The sequence below is a fragment of the Podarcis cretensis genome (assembly GCF_951804945.1).
Source record: "Podarcis cretensis genome assembly, chromosome: 14".
In the NCBI taxonomy this organism is placed as follows: Eukaryota; Metazoa; Chordata; class Lepidosauria; order Squamata; family Lacertidae; genus Podarcis; species Podarcis cretensis.
Genome location: NC_137183.1, coordinates 1160982 through 1173488, shown reverse-complemented (window position 1 = coordinate 1173488; position 12507 = coordinate 1160982). Strand labels below are relative to the sequence as shown.

Genomic DNA, 12507 nt, shown 5'->3' with positions numbered 1-12507 from the left:
AGAAAGTTTGAGAGTCCCTTTTGGAATGTGCTGCATCCTCAGCTGAGAGAAAAACTAAGGCGAAGATCATTTTGCCACCAAGGCATGGAAAGGGAGAACAAATCTCCCAAAGAAAGGCAGAGGGAAAGTTTGCATTTTTCCAGGGAAGGAAAGTCAGGGAGGAAGGGATTGGAAACTCTTTGGTGGAGCTACTCTGGATTGCCACCGCCACACAACGAGGCTCATTCAAAACGGGGCCTCTGTATCCCTGAGCTAGACATTCCTGAGGGTCCCTCTTGTTTGGAATTGTTGAAGGTGCAAAACCCGTTTGTTTGTTTTCCCACCAGGTGGGAGATACAATATTTGAATGCTCTTCCATATAAGAACTTCCTGAAGCCAAGACAAAGGATCTGGCCTTGTCCTCTCAGTGCTGTGCCACGTTTCTATGGGCACAAAGTCATTCGTGTGGGACAGCGGTGAGGAACATGCAGCCCAGTGGCACACTTTATCCTCAGTATATACCTTTTTGTGTGCATTATTTGGAAAACTGCATTGCAAAATTAAACAAAGTGCAAATTTCAAAGGATGGTTGGGTTTCTGTGAGAATACAGTTTGAGGAAGTAGAAATAGTTTTGCCTTTCACTGCAGACTGATTCAAACTGGCCCCCCCGCCCTTAGGGAACCCAATGCTGGATCAGACAGGATTTTGGTCTGATCCAAGAGGGCTCTTCTCACCACTGAGGAAGTTGCCGCGCACAAAGGAGGAACAGACACAATGGGGAAGCCCTTCTGAGTCCCAGAAGCAAGGAAGCCCCTTTTTAAAGCTGGCTCTGTTCAACAATGGCAAAATGCTCCCATAGCAAGAAATGGCAGAGTGCCATCGAAACCCTGCACAAAGTTGTTGAGGAACAGAAAAGCCATTCTAGGTCCCCACAAAAGCTCCTTTATTCTGCAGACACCGACAACAAGTTCATTTTTGGCTTTTTCCTGATTATGCTTTGAGCAAGAGAGGTCACAGACCACAAGAGGGGAAAGGAGTCGCTGCCGCATTTGAAACTCTGTGCGCACAGCAGGGAGAGGTATGAAACTCAGGTTAACAGTATAAAAAGTTACCATGGACAAATCCAGAAGGCTCCCATCCAACTTATGTGGGAGAAAGTGGCGGTGCACTCAGGAGGACGGTGTGGGTTGTGCTGCAGGCTCAGGAATAGGTTGCGTTGGCTGCGCTTTAGCAGTTGCTCTCCCCCCACGTTTACCTGCAGCAAAGATGGGTGCTACACCTGGAGCAGGTTAATTGGCCTCTTGTGCCTCCTCCTCCACTCCCCCCTTTCACAGAAGGCCCAATTAGGCAATTATGGACTACATTGTGGGTATCTCCTTTCCCGACATATGCTTACCTGAGGAATCTTCTTGCCCTGTTCCAGAATCTTTCCAGTTGTTCTGTGCTTCTGACAAATTCCTGAAGAAGGGGGAAGAAAGTCTGTAGGCAGAGTTTTGCATGGACTCAGAAAAAGCACATCACCAAAAGGAAAAAGGAGATAGATTTGCATAAAATGTGGTTAAAAAGGAATGTTTTCACCTGGTGCCTAACAACATGTAGTGAAGGCGCCAGGTGAGCCTCCCTGGGGAGAGCATTCCACAACTGAGGAGACACCACAAAAAGGCCCTTTCTCATGTTGCCACCCTCCAGATTTCTCAAGGAGGCAGCACACAAAGAAGGGCCTCAGAGGTTCATAGGGAGAGAGGCAGTCCTTGAGGTATGGTGGTCCTGAGCTGCATAATAATTTCAGTCTTATTCATTGTTCAGGTAAGCCCAGGGTGGCTGGCCCTGCTCATTAACCCCCACCCCCTGAGCCAACTTTGAGAGGTGGGCAGGACAATTTATCTGACAGTGACCTGGTTTGGGAGAAGTTGGGAACCGCAAGGGGTGTTGCAAGCTCTATACCCAGCAAAGCACCCTGCATTTGGTTGGCAGAGCTGCTTTCTGAGTGGGGATTAGCTGCATGATTGAGTTCCCCATGGGGAACTGGGCCCCACAGCCAACCCCACAGCCAATCCAGCTGTGCCTTGCCTTGCCGCACTCTCAATGTCACACATCAGACACCATTATTTTTCTCCAGGTCTTTGGCTCTTAATTATCCTTGAGTGGGTGGGATGTTCTAATCCTGCCTTTTAAAAACAGAACTATCTTTTAGATTTCTTTCTTTTGTGACAGTTTCAACATATGTGTTTGTTTATATGTTGTAAGTTGCTTTGAATTACCTTGGTTAAAAAAAACCAAACAACAAATAAATAATAATAATAGTAACAACAACAACAACAACAACAACAACATAATGGTGTCTAGTATAGAAAATCAGTGCAAATTATGTTGTTGTTGTTACTATTATTTATTTGTTGTTTGGTTTTTTTAGTCCCATAACAGCAATTTTTGCTGCTTTGTGTACATGTATGTGGTTTGCAGATTTTACAAAACTTTTCCCGTTCCCTGCCTGCCCCTTTCTGCATGCATTCTTATGACTTGGCTTCACTCCCAACTGAGCAGCACTTGTTTCCATGTCGGAATGCAAATTGCTACTTTCCCCACTTCATTCTCTCCTGATCTATTTTCTCCATTTACTGGTTTCAGGTGTGGGGGTTTGTTTTTAGGGGGGGGGAATAGTATTACATCTATGTACTAACATACATAGTATGCTAATATTAGAAGGTTCAGCAACTTAAAATTATTGCTTGATTGTTGTTGTTGTTAAAAAAAAACAAAACAAAAAAAAGGTGCAAAGTAGCTATTTTTTGAAGGGCAAAAGTTCTCTTTCCCAAGTCAATGTCAGCAAATGAGAAACGGTGCGCAAACTTCCATGTCCTTCCATTGACAAAGAATTCCTTGTTTAGTTATCCTTGTTACCAGTTTTAAATGAGCAACCCATAGCCTGCTGATTTACCGGGAGCGTTCGCTGAAATCTACAACATTTACTACTTGTCATGGAATGGGAGAGAACACTCATTTAATTTCTTACAAGAGCAGAATCAGGTCCATGCTCTCAGAATGCACAGAAAATCAACCTTCCTCATGTTCACTCAAATGCAAGCCCCGCTGTGTTCAGTAGGACTCTAGCTGGTAAGTTTGCATTGGACTGCAGCCACCATTTCTTAGGAAAGAAATATCGAATTTACAAAAATTACTTTACCTGATTCCATTGCTTTCGGTCATTCTCTCTCCGCTTATTGTTTTATCCTTGATGGGAGGTGGGGGAGAGGTGCCACTTCTTTGGCAGACGAATGCTGGCTTCAAATATGCTAAGAGTTTTGTATGGCCAGGCAGAAATAAGCTGATACGACTTAGGAAACCAAGAGCAAATGGTCACTTTCTTAGTCAAAGACGTAATGCAATAGGAGGAGACTCAGAGTTCCTAGGAGCCATTTCTCACTGACCATGCTAAAAAATGTATCAATGCTTGGATGGTGTTCAACAGTTACAACTTTCCTTTGCCTTTCTTTAATATCCACGAGAAGAATGTCAATGAGACTGCTGCTTTTTAAGATGCAAATTCTCTCTCTCTCTCGCTCCCCCCTTCTAATCTTTGGTTCAAATGATTCCAGTTCTCTTATTTGAATATTATATTTTGTAGGATAGTGGTTCTCTTTCTATAGGACAGAACTGGAACTCAGTCACTGACTTGGGGGAAAGGGTGTTGAAATTCTTAAGGCATTTCTGTAACAGACCGACAGAAAGATGGAATGTGGGGCACACATCATTCAAAACCCAGATTCATACTGCTTAATCTCAGCATGGGAGAGTCTGCAGCTATTGTGCAAAATTCGTGAAATAAAGTCCTCCAGCTCTTAAACAACAGCAACATATATGTTTGTTCAGATTAGGGGTGACTAACATAGCTTCTAAGAGCCCATGAGGCAGCTTACCGCTCACAATATACTTGTCACAAACTCATTCTCCAAGTCTGGAGCCTTTGGACAGATCAGCAGGCTTGGGAGAACTCCAAGATTTGGAGGAGGGGAAAAACTTAAGGAGGGGTGCAAAACGGAAGGGCTGATCTGGCTAAGTGTGCAGCAGACAAGTGAGGGAAACAAAAGACCGGGGGGGGGGGGGAGGCAGAATGGAGTATTGTGGGAAAGGGCATGGCAGGCTGGTTGGCAGGAATACTGAACAGGGGAACAAGTTTTATTTACATTTTTACAAGTTTAACAGGAGTCATATACCATCAATACATCATTTTCATATAGTTCTCTTTCAAAGTTATACAGTCAGTAAATTTTAAATCCAATTGCCATAATTTTTCCCAATCTTCCATTTGTATGTTATGTCCTAAATGTTGTGCCCATTTAATCATTACACATTTAACCTCTTCATCTTTGGTTTCCCATTCTAGCAATAAATTATACATCTTCAGTAATTTGGTATTGTCATCTATAATTTCTCTTTGAAATCTAGATAAAATATAACTGAATCCTTTCTTTTTATCTTCTTTAAATACCTCATTTACTTGGAAATACAGTGGTACCTTTGGTTACATACGCTTCAGGTTACATATGCTTCAGGTTACACACTCCACTAACCTAGAAATAGTGCTTCAAGTTAAGAACTTTGCTTCAGGATAAGAACAGAAATTGGGCTCCGGCAGCGCGGCGGCAGCAGGAGGCCCCATTAGCTAAAGTGGTGCTTCAGGTTAAGAACAGTTTCAGGTTAAGAACAGACCTCTGGAACGAATTAAGTACTTAACCCGAGGTACCACTGTACTGCAACCAGTCATTGACATGTTCTCAAATCTCTTCACAATCTTTCAATTTTAATTTCCCTTCTATTTCTGGTAAGCCATTTTTCTTTCCTATTTATTTTTTTAATTGATGTTGCTTCTCTTGGTGACAACCACCACGGGGTCTTTTGTTCTAATAAATCTTTATATCTTTCCCAGACTTTTAGAAGGGATCTCCTAATTATATGATTGTAAAATTCTTTATACACTTTCCCTTTATCATACCACAAATACGCATGCCACCCAGATCTGTTATGTCTTTCGAAGTCTAACAGATCTGTATTTTCTAATTTAATCCAGTCCCAGATCCAAGCAATTCAAGCAGCTTCGTAATATAAGTTAAAATCTGAAAGAGAGAAACCTCCTCTATTTTTGATATCCGTAAGTAATTTATATTTTATACTTGGTTTCTTCGCTTTCCAGATAAATTTTGTAATATCTCTTTGCCATTTCTTGAAGCATGCTGCATTACTTATAACCGGTACTGACTGAAATAAAAATAACATTTTTGGCAATACAGTACGTTCATCTTGATCACTGCAATTCTTCCTAACAATGATAAATTCATTCTCCCCCATATTTCTAAATTCCTTTTTATTTCATCCCAATTATTTTCATAATTGTCTTTAATAATGTTAACGTTTTTGGTTGTCAACCAAATTCCTAAATATTTTGCTTTTTTGTGGATCTCTATTTCTATATTCTGCTGTAGTTCTTTTTTATCCTTTTCTGATAGATTTTTCACCAACAGCTTTGTCTTACTTTTATTCAACTTAAAACCTGTTACTTGCCCAAATTTCTGTATTTTTTCTAAAACTTTTGGAAGAGAATTATTAGGGTCCTCAACTGTAATTCCAAGGTCATCTGCATATTCCTCTATGTCTTTTTCCCCACCGTAATTCCTCTAATGGTTTCATCTGCCCTGATGTTTCTTGTCAGGACTTCTAGAATCAAAATAAATTATAAAGGTGATAATGGACATTCCTGTCTTGTTCCTTTCTGTATCTTACAATTATCTGTTACCACCTGATTTATAATTAGTTTGGCTTTTTGATCAGAGTAAATTGCTTGAATCCCTTTCCTAAAGTTTTCTCCAAAATTCATTTCTTCAGGGACTTTTTTTCATAAATTCCCATGAAACATTATCAAACACTTTTTCAGCATCTATAAGCATCAACGCTGCCTGTTTTTCATTTCTTACTTCCAGGTATTCTATCACATCTATGATATTTCTTATATTATCCTTCATTTGTCTCCCCGGAAGAAAACCTGCCTGATCGTGATGTATAAATTCCTTCAATATTGTTTTCATCCTATTAGCCAATATATTGGCAAACAGTTTATAATCGTTATTTAATAGCGAAATCGGTCTATAATTTTTTATTGAGGTCAAGTCTGTCTCTTGTTTTGGGATTAGGGTTATATACTCCTCTCTTTCATTCAAAATGAATGAAAATTTCATTCATTGTAGCTTGTAATGGTGCTAATAATTGTTTATTTATTTTTTAATAATATTTGGCTGGTATTCTATCCAGTCCTGGCGATTTCCCTGTTTTTGCCCAATTAATTACTTCCAATACCTCTGAAGTTGTTATTGGGGCATTTAGAATTACTAATTTCTCATCTGTGATTTTTGGTAATTTGCTTGCTCTCATATATTCCTCTATTTCAATCTTCTTTTCTAGTCCTGTCCTATATAGATCTGTGAAATTTTTGAAAAATTATTTCCTAATCTCCTTTGAGTTATCTATAAGTTTTTCCTTAACTTTAATTTTACTTATAGTATTTTTCATCTCATTTTTATTTAGTTGCCATACCAACAACTTCCCTGGTTTGTTAGTATTCTCAAAATATTTTTGTTTCATTTTTTTAATTTTCCAGTCTAATTCTTTACTAATGATCATTGAATATTGTGTTTGTAATAATTTAATAGCTTGCTTTGTACTCTCTTTATTTGGTTTGTTTATTAACTTTTTCCATTTTTATCAGAGCCTCTAAAATTTCCCTTTTCTTCTGTTCCCTCAACTTCTTTTGGTATGCATTTTGTTGAATAAAAAACCTCTCATCACAGCCTTACTGGCATTCCTAACAATCTGAAGGTCTGTTCCTTTTTTTAAATTTAGCTCAGAATAATCCCCTAATATTTTCTCTGCTTTCTCTAACAGATTCCGATTGTCTAACAAATCTTCATTCAATCTCCATCTCAGAGTGGAATGTTTTTCATTTTGCAATTCTAAAATTAATGGATTGTGTTCTTGGCATTATTTCTTTTTCTTTTCTTTTCTCTTAATTCCAATTCTTTAGAGAGCCACATTGCATGACTTCTTGCACTACTTTCATAGACATGTGAAAAGACTGTAAACTCTCTATTTAATGCAGGGGTCGGCAAGGTTTACTGGCCATGGGCCGAATCACTCTCACGGAGATCATCCGTGGGCCGGACTGGCGCAGCACCATGCCAAAAATTGCATTTGCACATGTCCGCGGCAGCAGAAATCAATTCTGCGCATGCCCAGACGCCAAAAATTGTGCCTGTGTGGAAGCGATTTTTGGTGTCTGGACATGCACAGATGCGATTTCTGGTATCTGTGCATGCACAGGCATGATTTCTGGCGCCGCTTGGTGAGTCCCTGTGCTGCACTGTACAGGTTTAGTGAAGCGCGCGGGAGACTCGCCAAGTCGGTGGCTCAGTTCAGGGGTGGCTCATGGGCCGGTAAAATGGTCTTCGTGGGCGGCATCCAGTCCATGGGCTGCATGTTGCTGACCCCTGATCTATTTTTTCCCCAATTTTTTTTATTGATTTTCAAAAATTTTAAACAGACAAACAAACATAGATCTTAACTGTACTTGATCCAATCTTAGTAACATTGTTAAGTGATTTCCTCAAATCCCCCTGGCTGAATTTCAGTGTACATCATTGTAACAGTTTTACAAAACCAATTTTTCTCATAAAATTAACTTAATCACTTAACATCTTTCTTTTCTTTTCATTTTAACTTTAAACATATTATTCTCTAACATCACATATTTAAATCCTAAGCCTATCTGATATTTGCAAGTTTTTCCAATTAAATTATCTTAGCATATTTAAGTAAATAGTCTTTGAATTTCATCCATTCCTCCTGGTACCCCTCCTCCTTCTGGTTGCAGATTCTTCTAGTCAGGTCGGCTAGCTCCAAAAAGTCCATCATCTTCATCTGCCATTCCTCTACTGTTGGGACTTCTTGTGATTTCCAATTCTTGGCTAACAAAATTCTAGCTGCAGTTGTGGCATACAAAAACAATCTAACATCTTTTTTGGGCAATTCCATACCTGTTATTCCAATAAGAAAGGCCTCTGGTTTCTTAATAAATGTATATTTCAACATTTTTTTCAATTCTTATAAATCTTCTCCCAGAAGTCTTTCACCTTGGTGCAGGTCTACCACATATGATAAAAGGTACCCTCTTTTTCTTTACATTTCCAGCATAGATTATTACTATTATGATATATCTTTGCTAGTTTTACAGGGGTTAAGTACCATCTTTACATCATTTTCACAATATTTTCCTTTAACACCGTACATGCAGTGAACTTGACTCCTTTCCTCCACAACCTTTCCCAATTTTCAAACATTGTATTATGTCCCACATCTCTTGTCCAATCTATCATCACAGATTTAACTTGTTTATCCTTTGTATGCCACTCCAACAGTAAATTATACATTTTAGACCAATTTTTAACTTTAGAGTCCAACAACTCCGTTTTCAACTTAGTTTTTTCTGAAGCAAAACCATTTTTCTTATCTAATTTGTACAGTTCATTGATCTGGTGGTAGTGTAGCCAATTTATTTTATCTTTAATTTGATCAAATGGTTTTAATTTGTATCCTTTATCTTCCAATAACAGATCAGAGTATCTCAACCACTTGGTTTCCATATTTAACTTTTTCTGGGCCTTTGCCTCCATTGGCGAAAGCCATCTGGGTGTTTTCCTCTCTAAAAGATCTTTGTATTTCATAATAATAATAATAATAATAATAATAATAATAAAAAATTTTATTTATATCCCACCCTCCCCAGCCGAAGCCGGGCTCAGGGCGGCTAACAACAATAAAATAGTGCAACATTCTAAAAACATTTCATTATAAAAATTAAATCAAATCAAACAAATTAAAACAAATCAAACATTGGGCCAGAGCTCCGCGAAGATTGCCAAAGGAGGGAGTCAGGCTGTGCCCTGGCCAAAGGCCTGGTGGAACAGCTCTGTCTTGCAGGCCCTGCAGAAAGATGTCAAGTCCCGCAGGGCCCTAGTCTCTTGTGACAGAGCGTTCCACCAGATTGGAGCCACAGCCAAAAAAGCCCTGGCTCTCGTTGAGGCCAGACTAACCTCTCTGTGGCCTGGGACCTTCAGGATGTTTTTATTTGAAGACCCTAAGTTCCTCTGTGGGGCATACCAGGAGAGGCGGTCCCGTAGGTACGAGGGTCCTAAGCCATATAGAGCTTTAAAGGTTAAAACCAGCACCTTAAACCTGATCCTGTACTCCACCGGGAGCCAGTGCAACTGGTATAGCACGGGGTGAATGTGATCCCGCAGCGAAGACCCCGTAAGGAGTCTCGCTGCAGCATTCTGCACCCGCTGGAGTTTCTGGGTCAGTCTCAAGGGCAGCCCCATGTAGTGTGAGTTACAATAATCCAGTCTGGAGGTGACCGTCGCGTGGATCACAGTGGCTAGGTCAGGGAGAGAAAGGTAAGGAGCCAACTGCTTAGCTTGGCGGAGATGAAAAAATGCCGCCTTTGTTATAGCTGTAATCTGCGCCTCCATGGAGAGGGAGGTGTCGAAGATTACACCCAAACTCTTAACGGGCGGTGCTGGCACTAATTGCACCCCTGCAAGAGATGGGAGTTGCCCCCTATCATCCCGTCCCAGCCAGAGGACCTCTGTCTTCAAAGGATTTAACTTCAACCGGCTCTCACGTAACCATCCAGCCACAGCTTCCAAACATCTGATCAGTGTGTCTGGGGCCGAGTCAGGATGGCCATCTATCAACAGATAGAGTTGGGTGTCATCAGCATACTGATGGCAACCCAGCCCAAAACTCTGGACAAGCTGGGCGAGGGGGCGCATAAAGATGTTAAAAAGCATTGGGGAGAGTATCACACCCTGAGACACTCCACACACCAAGGAGTGGCGCGATGACAATTCCCCCCCAAGCGCCACCCTCTGTCCCCGACCAGAGAGAAACAAGCGCAGCCATTGAAGGAGAGACAGGTCTGTCTGGTGTCTCCTGCATAGATCCCCTCCTGCCTGCAGCAGCCTGTTTTCTAATGTTGTCATTCTAAGTTAGTTTACACTGTTTCTATACTAGCCAGTCTTCTGGTTTATTCTCAAAACAATAATTCTTTCAGCTCAGTCTTATCACTCCTTCAAGGCCACAAGTCACCCCCTGGTTGTTCTCACCACCCAGCCTTAGTTGGGAGCAAGCAAAATAGAAAGCAAAATATCAGACAAAGGGATAGGAGCAATTCGGAAATGGAAATACCCTAAATTAACAAAGACAGTTCCACAAAATAATGACAGAAAATAAAGCTAATAAAGTGGGAAAAGTTAACAAAATGATACTGTTTACAATGTCTAGATGGTATGCAGTAGCTGTTAATTAGTCCTCTCAACATCAATCCAGAACCGTCGGTTGAAGGAAAAGGCCACAAGGACAAAGAGACACTTTCCCAAAGTCCAATTAAATGTAGTCTACTTTCTTTTTGTGATCAGTTATTATTTCCTTCCAAAGTTCCAAATACTCTGGTCTTCACCAATCACTTTATTTGGCCTGATTAGTTGCCCAACCTCCAGCTATTTCCAGGCTTTTCCATGGACTTTTTTGTCCAAAGTTAGATGAGTGTTCCCCTCCATAGGTTTTGGTTTGATTGTGAAGTTCCAGGTAGTTCCAAATAATTCCAAATAGTTCAGTAAGGTATTTTCCAAATCAGAAACTGTGCAAGTTTAAGTTAAAGATCAAAATTATATCCAATATTCTATATCACGGTTCAAGTTCAGTGTTCAAGTTCAAGTTAAAGACCAAAGAGTATATCCAGTATTCCAATAAGATAGATATGCTAATGAAGCTCAAAAAAAGGATTTCTTACCAGAGCGATTGAAGTGGCTTGTCAATCTTCCACTTACAAATCTTTCCCCAGCAGTTGGAAAGTAGCCAGAAAATGGAAGTTGACTTCCTTTCTAGTTTCCGTTTTCACTGAATTGAAAGAAAGAAATTTCAAACATTTACAGAAATCTTCTTACTGATATTTTTCGACTTTATAATGTTGGTATGAAAATCCCCTGATCGGCGCTCTGCCGGACTTCTCAATGTTCCACAACATAGCGGAATTTGCGGGGGGGGGGGGCTTGCCTTGGAGCTCTCCCCTCTTTCCCCTGCAGGTCTCAGACTGATCGGACGATCAGATGCACGCTCCCTTCCCAATCGGCAGGAAACCAGAAGAGCAGGTTTTTCATACAGTTCCTAAAAAACATTAGTTCCCCCAAACCATTGCTGGCCACCCCTTGCCAGCTGGCTGCAAGTTTTTAAGGCTCAGGCAGCACATCTTTAACCCTCCAACCAGGGTTTCTTTGCAGCCGGAACGCACCATAGCTCTGTTCTGGCACCTCTCAGTGGGTTCCATCACCTTCCAGGTGGCCACTATTACCATTCTGAGAGAAAGAGGGAGGTGTCCATGGTGAGTTCTGGCATCTCTTTTTTTGGAAAAATAGCATTCCTCTGATGAAAATAGGGACATCCTAAGGAAAAGCAGGATATTCCAGGATCAAATCAGAATCCAGGGCAGCTTTTGTAAATCTGGGGCTTTCCCTGGAAAACAGGGACACTTGGAGGGCCTGAGATAGCCCATATGGAATTGCCCAGATGTTGTTAGCTACAGCCAACAGTCAGCAGAGATGGGGTGGTAGTCCTGTGCTGCCAGCCACGGCAGAGCTCAGTGCGGGGAGAAGCCAGCCAACCAGCCGAGTCTCAGGGGAGGGGTTGCCTGACAGCAGAGTCCATATACAGTGGGACCTCGGTTTAAGAACAGCCCTGTTTATGAACTATTTGGTATATGAACTCCGCAAAACCGGAGGTAGTGTTCCGGTTAGCAAACTTTACCTCAGTCTACGAACGGAAGCCGAACAGTGGAAGGGGCACCTGTGGTGGGAGGCCTCATTAGGGAAAGCACACCTCGGTTTAAGAACGGCTTTGGTTTAAGAACAGACTTCTGGAATGGATTAAGTTCATAAACCGAGGTACCACTGTACAAGGTCCAGTCCAGTCCTAAGTTCAGGAGTATCTCAGTTCACATAGTCAGACGATCCGGGGGTCAAGAAAGCTGAGGGTCCAACGTCACAAGAAGCATGAAGCAGCAAGAGTCTGGTCAGGAATTATGAATGTTGTTTCAGCAACTCACTGAGACTGGAAACCTGCTTAAGAAAGCTGGAGCCAGCTGGTTCTCATCAAGAGCAAGAAAGTTGATCAGCAGCAGGTAGAGCCACTTCATCTTCTGCTCCTTCAGGCTGCTGCTCAGCAGGTGAAGCCAACTTCTGGCCCATGACAGATGGGAGTTGCATTCCAACAGAATCTGGAGCTGTTCCTGCTCCAAGGCTTTAATTCTGTGCATGTCTGGCTCACTGGGATTTACTCCCAGATAAGGGTGTTTAGGATTCTACTCCAAGTCTGTATTAGAATGGTGTGTGCCCCCCTCAATCTGATTTGGGGCCCAATCCAGCACATGA

At 41.4% G+C, this 12507-nt stretch overlaps 1 protein-coding gene across 4 annotated transcripts in view; it reads right to left on the bottom strand.

Moving 5' to 3' along the window:
• ACSBG1 (acyl-CoA synthetase bubblegum family member 1) overlaps nt 1-3386 on the bottom strand; it is a 29807-nt gene extending 26421 nt beyond the window's left edge. For 2 of the 4 annotated variants that reach the window (XM_079953279.1, XM_079953281.1), the window contains exons 1-2: nt 3165-3386; nt 1377-1459 (exon numbers count right to left, since the gene is read on the bottom strand). In XM_079953279.1, the coding sequence (XP_079809405.1) occupies nt 1377-1459; nt 3165-3187 (106 nt within the window). In that variant the 5' untranslated portion in view covers nt 3188-3386. The remainder of the gene's footprint in view (nt 1-1376; nt 1460-3164) is intronic. The other 2 variants (XM_079953280.1, XM_079953282.1) reach the window with 1 other exon arrangement.
• Nucleotides 3387-12507: the final 9121 nt, after the last annotated feature.